This window comes from Pholis gunnellus (assembly GCF_910591455.1).
Source record: "Pholis gunnellus genome assembly, chromosome: 3".
Classification (NCBI taxonomy): domain Eukaryota; kingdom Metazoa; phylum Chordata; class Actinopteri; order Perciformes; family Pholidae; genus Pholis; species Pholis gunnellus.
The window spans coordinates 8362104-8378230 of record NC_136529.1 but is presented as its reverse complement, the minus strand read 5'-3'; the positions used below and the strand labels follow the sequence as shown (position 1 = coordinate 8378230).

General features: G+C 40.7%; 1 protein-coding gene across 1 annotated transcript; it reads right to left on the bottom strand.

Moving 5' to 3' along the window:
• Positions 1 to 25: 25 nt before the first annotated feature.
• rhoca (ras homolog family member Ca) lies at positions 26 to 14368 on the bottom strand. The gene is made up of 5 exons (XM_079186686.1): positions 14234 to 14368; positions 7219 to 7376; positions 4714 to 4834; positions 4188 to 4318; positions 26 to 2915 (listed from the first exon to the last, which is right to left on the bottom strand). The coding sequence occupies exons 2-5, from the start codon at positions 7372 to 7374 to the stop codon at positions 2742 to 2744; spliced, it is 582 nt and encodes a 193-aa protein (XP_079042812.1). The 5' UTR covers positions 7375 to 7376; positions 14234 to 14368; the 3' UTR covers positions 26 to 2741.
• Between the last annotated feature and the right edge of the window lie 1759 nt (positions 14369 to 16127).

Genomic DNA, 16127 nt, shown 5'->3' with positions numbered 1-16127 from the left:
GAATTGACCAGGGAGGGCGAGTCAGTCTCGTCTCAAAAATAGTTTATTAACAATGTTCACTTCATATCCAACAGTCACTACAACGATTTGTTTACAAAGCATTATAACGATGAACTTTTATATAAATTGGAATCCTTTTATCGTTTTAAATACTTCCAGAGAAATAAATAAGTTACACAACACAGAGCCGAAGCTGTTCCCATTGACGTGTGTGCGTGTTCAAGACCCAATGTTTTTTTCTCATGCATGCGTTGACATAAAGACAACTTTTGCTATAGCGCAACATTATCTGTATACACAACACCTGCAGTATTATACATGCTCTTCGTGATATGTTCAACACTAGATCCTCTGCTGTTCTAAGGGAATGCTGTCATCGTTATGCTTTGCCTCCAGCTGCGAAAGTTATTTGACCTTCTCCGCCGACCTTTAATGCCAAAGAATTCCTTGGCATCAATCTTGTTGAGACCCGTGAACATCATGCCACAACTACGAAACGCATAACTCAAGACCCATGTTTTCATTGATAAACCTTTAGGCATAAGGACCTGTTCACTCTCGCCTCGTCTGTGTGCTTGTTGTCGTCCACAATGATGCACAAAGTCCAGAGTAAAACACGAGATCCACCCTAGAAAGATTTGAGGTAACATTAATATGGTGCACGTGTGTGATTAAAAGCAATGCCCCCTCTCCTCAAAAAGCTCAGAACGCCTCCTCTGAGCCGGCGAAAGAACTAGTAGTATCTTCTCCACTGGACCACCCAGTGAAAGCATATGTGCCTGGCCAGTAGAGGGTAAGTTGCATTACAGATGACGTTACTATTATATAACAGATACAGATCCTGCCAGCTGGGTAGGGCTGTTGCCATTACCGGCATTGTAAGAAGTTGCATGCAAAATCACATTATTCAACATCCACCCTCCTTGTAGACAGGACCACAACATGCAGCCAAGGGACATGTACAGTACATCAGTGAGCAACAGAGGCGGAGAAAAGGATCGCCATAAAGAGTCTGAGCCTTTCTAGGATTGTATGTCAAGCTGTTATATTGAGTATTCTGAGAGGAGCAGTTGAGGGTCTTTGATGTGTCTCCAAAAGCTGTTTTAAGTTCTGTTCAGTGTGGACCCTTGAAGATATTCTGCATGTGAGACAAAATATCTTAATGTTTCTTGCCAAGAAGGGAAGTTTAAGATTAACATAGATCAGGATAAAGACAAGACTAATAAACCCCATTTCCATTTTTCCACAGTTGTACCAACTTTTTTTGGCAGCAAAAAAACATTAAAACATTATTCTTAACACACTCTTAAACATTAAAGACAATCTTTATGGCTGCAGACATGTTTTTCCAGAGATGTTGTAGAAAATATGTTTTAATGATTCATTTTTGATGCAAAAGTATGTGATGTAAATCAGTGTAACCTGCTTTACCGGTCAAGATAATAATGAGGCATTTATGTGTGAAATCTTATTTATGTTATAAGGACTGATATTTTAGAAAACTGACACATTTTTCTTGCGTTTGTAGCAATTCAAATAAGCAAGCTTTGTGAAACGCGTCAGAAAGGTCACTCGTGACCTTGTCGGTCAGTATCGGGTTGGCGTGGGGCAGGTGGTCTGTCTGGTCTGGGGGAGAACAACCAAAAGACACATTGCAACAGAGAAGGCACCTGGGAAAAAAAACCAACTCCTCACACAGAGGTCCTCTCAAAAACATGTAAAGAATGTCATCCGACTGGAAACATCCACACGCGAATGCCAACAGAGCTAACAAGACATGGTTTCCATGACTGGGCTAATGGCTCCAACACACAGATTCCAACAGCAGGCGTGACTGACCGGGTTTCTTGAGCTGTAGCAGAAGAAAGGCTGAACTGAGTCACCCTCAATGAACAAAACAAGGGAGGTTTCACCAGACTTTGGCCTTCATTTCAGTTTCAGCTGCTGTTGGACCCAGCACACATTGTGTATAGTTGAGTCATATTGGCTTGTGTCTCGATTGGCTTGTTCTCACCCCCCCCATCTAGGTCCACTGTACAAAAGACAGTTATGAAGGATACATGTGAATGATCAAATTTCGTATTATTGTGGCACAAAACAGCTGCTTTCTTTATCCTCAGTGAGTATGGTAAATGGTTGACCTCTAACCATTGGCTGTGCTTGATAAGTCAGCTTTGCTCAGGATTCACAATGACAACACTAGATACAGTACAATGGGGAGCCCCTCAGCTGAAATGTTAGCTGACAAATTAGAAATAGACGAGTATAAACTTAAAAAAAACAAACAAAAGAAAAAAGGCACTAGCTCTTATGGTCAAAAGATCAGGACTACCACGATAAACAGAAGCGATGCTAACAGGACAGTCTGGACTTTACTCATGAAGACTGTACAAGCGAAGAAGGATGCTGCTTGCTCAAGCTCGTGATGAACAATATTGCATACAAATATGTGCATTTATTACTGCCTCGTTACATTAAAAATATAAAGAAAAAACAAGTAGGAAAACATTCCTTGTGTAAAGATGTATTTTGGAACTCTAAAAGGAACTTGAAACATACTTTTCTAAGCACGGTTGTTGTATAGACAAAGATCGTTTCCTGTATTCAGTTTGTTTGCATTCGATTCATCTGCCTGGCCGTTATTGTGAGATGCGAGATTCATTTGGAAAAAGGTCGGTCCTTCTCGTGCGTTTTCTTTTTTTTTTTCTATTGGTCAGTAGATTTGATGGCGTCTGGACCGCTCACAGCAGCAGGCAGCCCCCTCTCCTCTTGAGCTTGCGGACCTGCAGCGCCGCTCTAGTGGCCATCTCGAACACTTCCCGCACGCCGTCCTTGGTCTTGGCAGAGCACTCCAAGTAGCCAAAAGCATTGATTCTGCTGGCCATGTCTTTGACTTCTTCTGTCTTCACTGGCTCCTGCATGGTTAGAGCAGAAATTGATGTGAGGTCATGTACAACAATGATCAGTAGTACATGTGTCACATTGCTTAAAAAGTTTAAAAAAAATAATATTGACAATGCTGAGGAGATCCTTGCTTTTTAAAAAGTGAAGCATGATTACAGCTGCAACAATTAACTGATTAATGAATCAGTCAATCGACAGAAAGTTATTTTGATAATCAAGTTATTTTTCAATCTCTGGTCTCAGCTGATGTTTTTGTCATACATGACAGTAATTTGAATATCTTTGGAATTTAAACATTGTTTAGAATTGTTTGGAATAGTAGTTTTTTTTTTTTTCACGGCTTTCTCACACACACACACACACACACACACACACACACACACACACACACACACACACACACACACACACACACACACACACACTAATTAATCGCGAAAATAATTAGTTTATTCATCGATAATGAAATGACTTGTTCGTAGCAGCCTGTTTTCTGTCCGTCTACACACCGTCTTTAAATGATGACAAATGTATCAGTTTAACACTGGGGATCAGATACTCGACTACACACTACTTCACTAACCCTCCCAGCTAAATCATAGCTTACACATGTCAGACCACGTGTGTGACCACGTCTGATCCAAAACGCTTGAACTGAGGACTTGGTGCTACTCCTTGTCAAACGGCTCCTGATTGCTACAGAAAGGAGAAGCTGATGATGGAGTTTGAAAGAGCTGGAGAGCTTTGCCAACATGTTGCTATTATGAGGTGGACCTGGAGACAGACACAGAACGGGCCACAGTGGCATGCTGTGACCCAGTAAACCAATATGCTGCTGTTAATATAGTAAGACTTCCCTCTGTGACAGCCTTTTCAGAGTGCCGTCACAGAGGGAAGTTAACTCTCGGGTAAAAAAACAATAAAATGATGTTCCATCTTTCTATTGGTATTTTATAAAATTGCTCAACGTCTTCCCTAATCAATAGTTTTCATATGTTTGCACTTTATTTATTTTGAGACATACTAGTATCTGGAGGTAACATGTCAACAAAGCAGCCCCTTGCCCCTTTTTAATGCAGTGCTGTTGTCACCTTTATCTCCCGGTGAAGCAATATTTGTCATGAATATGAACATAAATTATTCAGATAGAAACTTTAAACTGAAACGTAATGAAAGGTTTCTATCCTGCACATATCAGCAGGCCTTTGGTGCCCAAGGCCTTTCTCCCTGATGACCTCAGTCCACAGTTTATTTTCTTCATTGACCTTTATAGGCTTTAGTACCTGCTTCATCTTGGCCAGCTCTATCCGTGTGTGCTCATCATTCCTCAGGTCCTTCTTGTTCCCCACCAGGATGATGGGGACATTGGGACAGAAGTGCTTCACCTCAGGCGTCCACTTTTCAGGGATGTTTTCTGTCCCGGGAGAGAGAGAGAGAGAGACAAGAAGTGAGCAGAAGCACTCGTGAGAGAGAGGGGGGGCTATAAGAAAGGACAGGCAGTGCAGAGTCACGGCGCAGAACCCTTCTCATGATGGATTGCTCTGCAGACGGCCTGAGGCAAAGATGCTTTTAGCTGCGCTAATCCTTCTTCCCATCAAGTCATTTACTAAACAGCTTGCTTAGCGCATATGAACTGCCTCACTTCTGTGAGGATAAACACGCTAACAAAATATCACTTTTACACAGTACGAGTCAGGCATCTTATAATTTTGACATACGAGTCGTCTTTCTGTCCCAGCCAGGTTAATCATTTCATTCAGACTAACCTGTTTGAACGTACAAATAAAACACATGTCAGCAGTTCCTTACCTAAACTGTCTGGGCTGTCGATGGAGAAGCACATGAGGATGACATCTGTGTCAGGGTAGGAGAGAGGCCTCAACCTGTCGTAGTCCTCTTGGCCTGCAGTATCCCACAGGGCCAACTCCACCTGAGGGAAATAACACAAAAAAACATAGTAAGAACAAAATACATGCACTGTAGATGGTGGTGGTTTTAGAAACAGTGATTCTCTACATGATCTGTTTCAATGACTACATGTTGTAAATTCTCCAATTTTAACCATTAAAAATAAATAAAGTTGCTCACTGTTCCGAGTGATTACGCAAACACTTAACCAGTCAAGACATCATTAGTGATGAAGTTTCTTTTCTCATACTCGAAGAGCCGTGACTATTTAGAGTATGCCGTATGAATCTTGAGGCATGTGGTGCGCCTGAGCATTTTTTCCCCCCCAAAAGGCCAATGCTTTAAATACCGTGAAGTAAATCATTTGCATGTTTTACCCTAGCTGGAATTCTTGTTTCGATATTTCCTTCTCATCGCCGCTGCAGCTCTGACCTGATCAGCCTCACCTCGCACCACACCACCGATTAATGCAATTAGGGAAAGTGGGAGATTAGCAAGCATCAAACCAGATACCTTCTGTCCCTGTACGGGCCTCAACAGACGCTCTTTAGTTGACGTTTACTTGTGTTAAAAAGGGGGAAAAAACTAAATACTGTAACTTTGCTGAATGACAATGGATTGTGGTATGCCCACAGAGAGCGCAAGCATCAGTCAACGGTCCCAAAATAGAGGTTTGCAGAGGCAGAGGGTGGGAGGAGGTGGCTGCATGACTGCATGAGCAACCGGAGTTATGTTCGCACTGGACTTGTTGTACGCTGCAGACTTTGGGGAGGAAAAGAAAAGAGGGGAAAAAAAACAGCTATTTTTAGAGGCTGCCCAAACCATCGAAGGTGCAAAATAGAAACTGTTTTCGTCCTTGAGGGGTGGGAGGAGTCAAATGTATGGGCTGAGAACACAAACCTAATCCAACTGGTTGTTTAATTGGCTATTTCTTATGCCATGCTCTTAAAAGTTGGAGGGGGTTAACGGGGAGACACTTTTTTTTTTACCAAAATCATCCCCCTTAGACCGATTTCCATCATGGATCCTTAACTCTTTATTTCTTGTCCAGAACACAACAGTTAAACCCTCCTGGCCCCCCCCCCCCCCCCCCATCTTAAATACGACCAGGACAGGAAATGAGACGTTTATCGGGCAGGAGGGTCCCGGCGAGCGGAGAGGGATTGCCAGGAGACATCCCTGTTCCCCCGTCTGAACAGGAAGCTGGGAAGTAGAGTCATTTCCTGTTTTGGCAAGCGGTGATCCTGCAGCAGTGGTCGGCTCAAGAGAACAAAACCCTTTGACAAAACAAGCCATCTGCTGCTCAGACTCGAACCTCGCTGACCAACTCCTTGTGCGTCAGATTCAGGACATCACACACACTTGGGAGCAAGACTTTAATGTAGTTGGTTTCATAACTGTGTCTGAAATAACTATTTAGGGCTGAACAATACAAGGAAAATAAGCAACTACTTTGTTGAATATAGTGGAAACCTAACATGCGATAAACAAATAAAGTTTACTCAGTTCTGCCTTCCTGCTGCTTTCAGCATACTGCTAAAATACAACAAATTGCTTGTTGATTTAAACAGAAATGGCATTATTTCCAACATTCTTGTACTAAAAGATTGAGCATTGAACTGAAAACAAACACTCTTTGAAACTATTTCAACCAACTCCAACTCTTTGATTAAAAAGAAAATCCTTGAGCGCAACTTTCGAAATGCGTTTATTGCACAAGTTGACATAGCGATACAAAAATACACTATGCAGCCCTACTTTTTAAATATTTAATAGCACTTAATTTACCCTCCACCATTTCATTCAAGTGTCCACATTACAGTTCAGTGATGACTCAACTAGCCCATGATTAGTTGAGTCCCAAATCTGAAATCATTGCTCACTATAGTAAACTCCTTTCTCATGGTATATAGATAGTAGTGGATCAGTGAAACGTCGTTCCAGCTCTGGATTTCGCCACATTAATAAGGTGCTCATGGACTTGCACTTCAAGATTTGGATAAATACAAGCAATAAAGTATTAATCCAACCTCTTTTTGTCCAAGTATGTAAGCTAAGCAGCCAAACAATTGCGGAATAAAACAGTATGATCATGCATTTTCCCTTATCAAACTAATACTCCGACTAGTTAGCGCTGCAACAATGCAGTTTCTGTATTTCCATCATCAAATCATCATCAAATGGTGAAGGACAAGCAGCCTTAGCCTCGTTAGTGCAATACCATGTATGTAGCCATGAATTGCACACTTATGACCTCTTTTACAAGATTCTATTTATAAAGCAAAAGGTCATTTAGGTCTCTCATATTACTACTTTTAGGACAGTGTTGGTTTATGGCAGAAAGACTTTCTATGCTACAGAAACAACCACTTCTGGACTGCTTACTCGAGTGTCAAATGTACAAACCTTTTTTCCATCAACCTCGATATCAGCGATGTAGTTCTCAAACACCGTCGGAACGTAGACTTCAGGAAACTGGTCTTTACTGAAAACAATGAGGAGACATGTTTTCCCACAAGCTCCATCCCCGACGATAACCAGCTTCTTCCGAATGGCTGCCATCTCTGTTTGGGAACAAGGGGAGAGCTTTTACGAGAATTTGTCATACACAGACATACAAAATAAACAAAAAAAAATGGTGGTGTGTCAAAATGATCAGCAGTACTACAAAAGGAACTTTTTTGCCGTCATGGGAGATTGTGCTTGTCACACTGTAGGAACAAGCCAAACTACATAGTCACACTTTGTCATCCCATTTGCGTATTCTACACTGCAGATATTTAAATGATTTCTAAAGATCACAGGAACACGAGACGAATCGAGAACACGATGTTGTTCAAAACTTTATCTGCTCATGTTGTGTGGCTCCAAAGCGACCACTCTGACATCTGACTGACAGTTCTTCATCACCTGAGGGAGCGCTCCCCGATCTGCACGTCGTCACAGACGGCTGCAGTCACAGACCTCGAATCAGAAGATGACAAATCTAGACTACAAAGCTACATGAGGAACAGAGGAGAAGGAGGAAGATAGTGGGGAGACGGGGAAGAGAAAAACAGGAGGAGGGAGGGGGAGGGGGGTTGAGACAAACTGGGGCACGAAGGAATGTGCCATCAGGCCTGATAGCTCCGCCCTGTTTGTTTCCCTCTGAAATGAGTGCGGAAAAGAAAAGCGTCCAGGAAATCAGAGCAGCTGGTAAAGTACTCACTGGTGTCCTAAAGCAGACAAAAACACTGTCCTGCTTTCGATCTCTCCAGATGCTTCGTAAGAAATACTCTGCAGGTAGTAGATAATATCCTAATTCTCTCAAAATGACTTGGCATTAAAGAGCCAAGAGCTAAACCTGCTGCACACATGTTCCAGTGTTGAGCTGTAATTGCTTACATAGTGGTTAAAGGAGTTGTGAACATGTGTATGAACTGCAGATGAAAATAAATACCCATGCAAGTATTTACCACCAAAACCATGTCAAACAAAGATGGATGCCGGGTTTCATTTCACAACAACGCTTCAGGCCGGCCAAGAGTGACGCTTTGCTGGTTTCCTGTGCACCAAATGCAATCCATAAAACCAACAGAACCAAGGAGAGTCTCTGCAATAGGCCCAGATGAGAGGACTGGTTTGAGTTGGTGCAGGCTGCGTAGGGATGAGTTAGCAGTGCAGCTGATGGACGAGCTGGAGCCCTGCTGCCTGGGAGCAGCTGTGCATACAGTCATTTGGCTCCTCAAGTCATCCACTTTCTGCCAGACAGTCTTGACAGCGATCCTCTTCACGAGGGCTCCCACTTTTGTGCAAAATGATTATCTCAAATCGTCTGACATTTTAAAGCCAATACCTATTAACATTTGCAAACACTAAACAAATCTAACTGAATTTACGTCATGAAGAAAATGAAACCGTACAATACAGACACGGGAAATACGCATTGGCCTTCTTGCAGAGAATTAAATAATAAGATTGGTACAACTCATGTCTGTACAGTAAATATGAAGTTGTTGCCGGCAGCCAGTTAGCTTAGCTAAGCACAAAAACTTGCAAATTAGTTAAAAAGGTGAAAATAAAAGAAATCCTCCCCAGTAACCCAAAGTGATGTCTTCCAATATCTTGTTTTGTCCAACCAATAGTTGTACATGACTAAAGAAACCAACAAATATTCACGTTGTTGTGGAAAACACAGGTTGAATATTTTTGGATTTTAGTGATTTTAAACTCAAAACGGTTAGGATTAGAAGAAAACTGAACTGAAACCGTTTTATAAGAAAAGTCTTTGCACATATTAGGGAAATATACACTAATTGACCTTTGAATTGTCTCTCATAAATCAAACTACAAAATATGTATAAGTATACACATTCTGCCGGAGTGCATACATTTATCCAAACAAATAAATGTTATGGAAAAAATGGGTTGAGTTGCAAAGTGAGCAAAGAAACCCAGGATATGAAAAACGGTAAAAAGAAAGAAATTCTTAGTGGCCCTGTTTCCATGGATATTCAGACTTGGCATAACCAGTAGCCATACTGGAAACATTGGGTGTGTTTACTTATTTGACAGTTTCATTATCTTTTTGGGTTTATTCCCTCTCATGGGAGTTCTGGTCATGTTTTAATCACATTTTCTTCCTTTTGCCCAAAAACCCACCCCCTCTGCTGCAGTGTGTTTAGTTACACTTGCACAGGTTTGGCCAAAAGAGTTACTGGTAGTGTGCTCACTGCTGTCGTTTCCACATGTTTCATATTGAAAGAAAAGTAAGCAAATCTACTAAACACATACTGTACAATAATGACCAAAAAATGATCATTGACTTCCGCTGTAGTTGCAAATCCCTCAACTATTATGAGATTTGAATCAACAAAGAAAACAGAATATTTAATGAGAGCAGAGACGGCTTCCACTTCAGTCGTGACTATTGATTCCAGAGAAACCGCACACTACGTTTAGATTTCCAGAGATTGCCAATTGGACCAGAGATGGCAGGTTCAAAACCAAACGAGTGGGAGACTGCAGCACCGAGGCCTCAGAGGCTCAGCCTGTGAAACAAAACAATCCACTTCCTGTTCTGTGTAGCCCAGGAGGAGATTTTGGCTGCAGTTGTGTTTGGACAGGCCTCGGCACAGCCGGGACACGGAGAGGGCTGCCAGAGAAACGCAAGCACGCTTACTCACACAAATACATGCACATGTACGCAGTGGCTCTGCACAACGATAGCTCGTCCTTTGTGGCAGAGATGAAGGAACACCTCGACACATTTGCAAAAAGAAATTATGCGTGAAAATGCCCCATAGTCACAGTACTGTCCATGACGAATGTCCTCAATTTCGGCGCCAATGGCTTCAACAAATGAGGAAGTTTAAGTGGTTGCCAGCAGGAACCGATTTCACTCTATCCGTCATCCACACCGAGCCTGTTCATCATGTCTCAGCCAGCATTCAGCCGCTCCTCATTCATGTCATGTCACCCTGATGTAATCACAACATGTGAAAGGGCACCACTTATCTGCAACCAGTATCAGCTAGCTGACCTTCGACCTCCACGCTACGTCATGAAGGCAAAAGGTGTCACGCGGTCAGGAACGGCTCAACGTCATTCTGTCGGCTCTACATAACCAGCAGTCAGTCCGGTTTGCAGACATGTTCATTTACCCGTCACTGTGACTCCACACAACACAACCAGAGCAAAGAGGTATGCTAGAACATATTCATACAGTCTTCCATCATTCTGAGGCTGACTTAAGACCAACCATAACTGAGACAGCAGCAACAGGAGTTAACTGGTCTTTTAGAAGATGTATTTATTGGAATAAAGTCATTTATCTCTTCTATAAGTTAGAAAACTAGCTGAAGAGCAAATAGACAACCCACATGCAGTGATAAGAGTTATCTATACAAGTTATCAGCGCACTTCCCTCCAATCTTCCAGCAGCGGTTCACATTTTCTCAGTTTGTGACCCTTTGAAATAAGCTTGTTCTAATGCTGTGTGCCAGCGTTTACCTCACGGTCGTCTCAACAAAAGATAAGATAGTGTAAAATAAAGTCTCATAGTATTATGAACCACTGCACTGTGTATTGGCGTCTGGAAAGCCTTTGAAAATTCACACATCTGTTACTTAAACTGGACTTCCTGGATTGTAGCTACCCGCTGCAGCCGGTTAGCTTAGCATAGAGACTGTAAACAGGGGGAAACTGGTAGCTCTCTCCAAAAGGTAACAAAATAAAAGCACACTAATTAAACACCGAGTTTTAGAAGGAAAAAAAAGTGTGTAAGACAATGAACAGAAATTCAACCACCAACCATTCTGATCATTTATCAATCCTTTAAGTAATTTATCAACACTCCTGCCACATTTGCCAGTTCCAGCTTCCAAATGGAAGGATCAGTCAGAAACAGTAGAATGCACACATTAAACTTGCTCCAAACACAACATGAGGAGCCATTCAAACACAAAGGAAAGCAAAGCACCATCACTTCCTACAGCTATTTGAGCAATGCCCCGGGTTAATGAACACACCACCTCTCTCTTTCCCTAAGGAGGCTTCCTGAGGCTTATTGGGGCCAACAGGAGTTATGCAACAAGCTGAGCAGAGTTAGCACGGAGCAGAGCGTGACCCTAAACCACTGAGGTAGTGCTGCCTTTCAATCCTCATATGACTTTTAAATCAACAACAATGCTGAACGCAGACAATCATCCAAGCAATAAAAGGCCTATTGTTCCTGAGATGACGACTTTTTTGTTCCGAGGTCCTGCAAACAACGTATTACAGGAAATGAGTCGTTGTATAATTGTTTTGCTCGTCCAACAGGCTTCTCAGGGCTACTCCTCTTTCTTTATACACTAGACACAGAAAGCCCGGCGTTACAGATCAGCTGATATCAACACTGAAACGTTGTTTCCTGGGTTTTTGATGTTGTTGCCATTACACAGGAGTTAGTTGTCAAGGAGCTCAGTCAAACTCTGCTTGTAGATTGAAGGCTTCATAACTAAGAGAGCAATAAAACCAAGGCTGGATTTTGACTGTTTGGCAGTTTGGCAGATAAAGCATTCACTCAGATTACAAGTCTAGCCTAAATCTCTATGGAAGAAGGCAGAATGTATTTTACTAGAGAATAACAAATGGCTTTTAAAGTACTTCAGGGACGTGCTTTTTACAGGAATGTCCTCCAGTGGCTTTGGCTTCCCAACTACAACACATTTTCGAATAAATTATCTTTAAGAGGCAAAAGCTAAACAGGGCACATTTAAAAAAAGAAACTTTTAGATAAGAAGGTAACGCAATAGATAGCCTCACCTCCGTCTGTCTGAGATAGGGGCCAAAGGTCATAAACTGAGGTTGTGGCTGAGTCAGAGCAGACAACAGCTGTCTACACCACCTTTAACCGGGTGTAAAAAGCATCTTATCTGACATCAGATCGCATGCAGGATCAGATGTCAGGTGACTTCTCAAAAACTCGTACAAAGAAAGCTTCAGGCTGTTTGGGATCAAACATTTATGGACACACCGTAGAGATTCCTGAGTATGAGCTGCATGACTCAAGTGAACAAAATTGAAATGTGAGTGCTGAGCTCTCTTACTCAACAGCTTCTTACATTATTTGGGGCGTATGTTACAAACACATCAGCTCCTTAAGTCTCATCGAGCCAGGACTTTACTGGTACACCCATGGAAATTACCAAATGTACCCAAAGTCAGCCAGCCCATAAAATAAAACCAGGTGTGACATCACCATTAAGGCGCCTTGAGGACAATAACCTCTTTACCCATAGAAAGAAAACTCTGACTCTACAAAGATAATTAAGGAAATGTTACGATATAAATACGATTTTTATGTTCAACAAATATTTTGACATTTTGGTAAATACATGCATTTGCTTTCTTGCCGAAAGATATTTCCCAAAATGTTATGACCAAACTCAAAGACAAGAGGCGGAGGATGTGCACCTCACGACTTCGAGAGAACCGACAGCTCGTGACTTCTGTTCAGTAACTCAGGTCACAAGAAGACAAGCCAGATCTCATCAGTGTGCACACGAGGGACCAGCAAAGGATTTAACTCATGGTTCTTTTCATTAGCAATTCATCTGCAGATTATTTTCTTAATTAATCCAATAATCATTTGGTCTATAATGAAAGGAAATGGTTTAAAATGACCATGACAACTAAGAACAAGTGACATACTAAAACGGTTTGTTTTGTCTGACCAGCAACGAAAAAGCCAAAGATACACTTTACCAGATAGATAGATAGATAGATAGATAGATAGATAGATAGATAGATAGATAGATAGATAGATAGATAGATAGATACTTTATTCATCCCCAGGGGGAAATTAGTTTGTAGCAGCAGCAAATGAAGTTACAGAGTAAACATAAATATATTAAGTATGAAAGATGCTCAATATATACAATAAGAAGCCTTAAATCAAAATCATTTAAACAATCAATCAATTATCATGATGCTGATTTGCTGTACGCAGCTCTGCAGTACTATAAAAAGGGCAAACAAATGTTTTGTCCATTAGACAAATCAAGCTATGAGCATTTTGATGTACATTTTTCACTACTTTGACATTTTATAGACCAAAAAAAAACAAACGAATGATTTAAAACAATCAGCAAACTTATAGATAATAACAATCGTTAGATGTAGCTCTAATATATAAAGCATGAATACATTTAGCAGACACAAAATGCACCAAGTGTGTTGTTCAACCTGCTCATAGTTGTATTGATTGTTTAGCATCTATTAAAACATCATGGTCAAAGATATGACATTTTAAAATGATAATTGACTAAATGGTTTTAGCACACTTTTTAGTTTAAGAATATATATTTTCCATGAATGCCACATAGGTAGATTTTTCCATTACAGCTAAAATATTCAGGAGGATGAGGACAATATGTTAAAATGTATTGTGAATTTGAAGTTATGAATGGGACCTTCCTATTCCAATCAGATTAAATTAATGTGATCAGACCTTTTCTTTAAATACACATCATTAAGCCAACGTGGGCGTTTTTAGCCTAAATAACAAACCAGATTTCACCTTTTTTAAAATTAGTTGGGTTTGCAAACCGTTGTTCTAAGAGACGCGGAGTCTTAATAATGAGGAAATGAAACGCTCCCATGAATAGAAATAGCTCATTAGGAGATTTGCCATGCTGGTGCTTATTGAGGACGCAGCAGTTAGACTGTAAGAACATGATCTGCTGCGTTGACTTTAACACTACCAACAATGAGGCCATCAACAGTTGTAACAGAAACACAACTACGCTGGTTGTCTACTTCATTACAGTCAGGGATTAAACTACCATCTAAGCAGGAGAAAGGCGAATGTCAGTATAAGGACAAGCCACCACCTTGTTCTCTCACCTAATAAGTGAGCCATATACTCAGTCAAGTCAAACTACAGCTTCATAATTACCTGTCAGCAGCCAGATGAGAGGTTTTTATAAATATGAATCCCCCGCTTTCGTCTCGAATGTGACGTGTACACACAAACACACTCAGTCACTTCTTGCTGCAGTATTCGCTTATTATATAGAGAAGGTGCTGAGAAACGGGGCAAGCGAGCAAGATCCTCCCACCAACAAGCTGGCGACGCTAACTGACAACCGGTTCCGTTTAGGTTTTTCACAATAAAAGGGCTAGGTCGTTATGGTTAGAATCCATCACGTTCGTCTTCAAACAGGTGATTAGTGAGCCTCCAGTCATACAAATATTTATATATGATTGTGGAATGTGACATGAAATATTAGTTTGTTTATATAATACAACGTTCTCTAGAAAATACAACAGTGTTGAAATCTTTAAAAACATACGACAACAAAATATTGACAGATCATTAACATTTGTGTTTTTTTCTTCTTTTTAGTAAATTGCCTAATTCGGTGCAAGGTTAGATCACTCATTGCCCCGGGCCCCCAAAAGTTATACGTTTGATAATTTAAATTCATATAAATATATATTTAAATACATTTATACCACTAAAGTATAATATTAACTGGTTCCTCCATTATTATACTGCATAATCTTGTGGCCTTATGTTGTGCTCACATGTTATATTTTCCTAAATACAATTGTGTCACATCAAATCACAGAAAACCTGGAGCAACTTAGCAGACAAGTACAGGACAATTGGTTGGATTTTGATATAGTTTATATTCTGTCCATTGTTTTCCATCACTTGTCAAAAAACCCTGCTGTGACATAGTTGATTAATTGATTCATCGGCAATATTAAATATTTAATATTAACACTAATATAGCTTACTTTCACCATTGTCCACTGAAGCGACACTAAAGTTTACACTGTTATTTTGTAGGCTACTGCTTGTACTTCCGGTGATGTTATAGTTACTTCTAACTAATTTGAAGGAGTTGCTGCGGGCGCTCGAGTCCCCCCTCCCCTCCCCGGTCAAAGATGACATCATCCGTAGTTCAAGAAGTCTCGTGCAACAGGAGGGATGGGTGTGGATCTCACCAGTGTTTCCCTCTGACAATAAATACATCACTTCATATCTGAACAGACACTCAATTGTTGCAGGCTACGTTTTTGATTTACCTCAAATATAATCTGAACGGGATTATGGTCTGTCTTTCTTTTCTTGATTAATAAAATAAAAAACAGTGATGGAAAGTACTAAATACATTCAAGTGTTGTAGTTAAGTACAATTTAGCAGTATTTGTATTTAACTTGTATGCCTCTACTCCACAACCCTTCAGAGGGAAATGTTGTAAACTACTTTTGGACTCTACATTCATTTTTAGCTATTGTTCTTAGTTTCTTTACAATTAAAGATTTTACACACAAAGGCACTGCGGTGACCAATCAACGTACTGATTAGAAGCCCTGCACACTCACACAGTGTTGTCAGTTAATGTTGCTGATTAGATCGGTGATCAGTTTGAGGTTGATTAGAGCGTTTATCTCTTTTCACAGACCTGTAATCCATCAATTGTGAAGGGATACACAGATTTCTATGGTTATCTGGTTTACCTAGAATACCTGTTTTATATGGCTGTATACTGTATGTATATTGATTGTGCATTGGCTGTTTCCCCCTGCTGTGTTGAATTTAACTGTAACTGAGAACAAAGAACATTTAGTATGATATTAAAAGAAAAAAGAAGGAATAAAGGTTACCCGTGGAGTTCTCGATGTAGTCTCTAGTAGAGCTATGGAGCTGTTGTCTTTCAGCGAGTCCCTGTTCTGTCTGTCACGTACACTAACACAGTCCTAAAGGAGGCCTAATCAGGTACAACTGGAAACACCTGTGTGGGTGGACAATGGAGGCCTTCAACTTCTCCATTTAAAA

What these genes read in the sequence shown, in the direction of transcription:
- rhoca (XM_079186686.1), bottom strand. Translation starts at nt 7,374, where the DNA reads ATGGCAGCCATTCGGAAGAAGCTGGTTATCGTCGGGGATGGAGCTTGT. An exon ending in TCGAGGTTGATGGAAAAAAG is followed by an intron (nt 4,835 to 7,218) that starts GTTTGTACATTT and finishes TATTTCCCTCAG; the next exon opens with GTGGAGTTGGCCCTGTGGGA. An exon ending in AGCTGGCCAAGATGAAGCAG is followed by an intron (nt 2,916 to 4,187) that starts GTACTAAAGCCT and finishes CTAACCATGCAG; the next exon opens with GAGCCAGTGAAGACAGAAGA.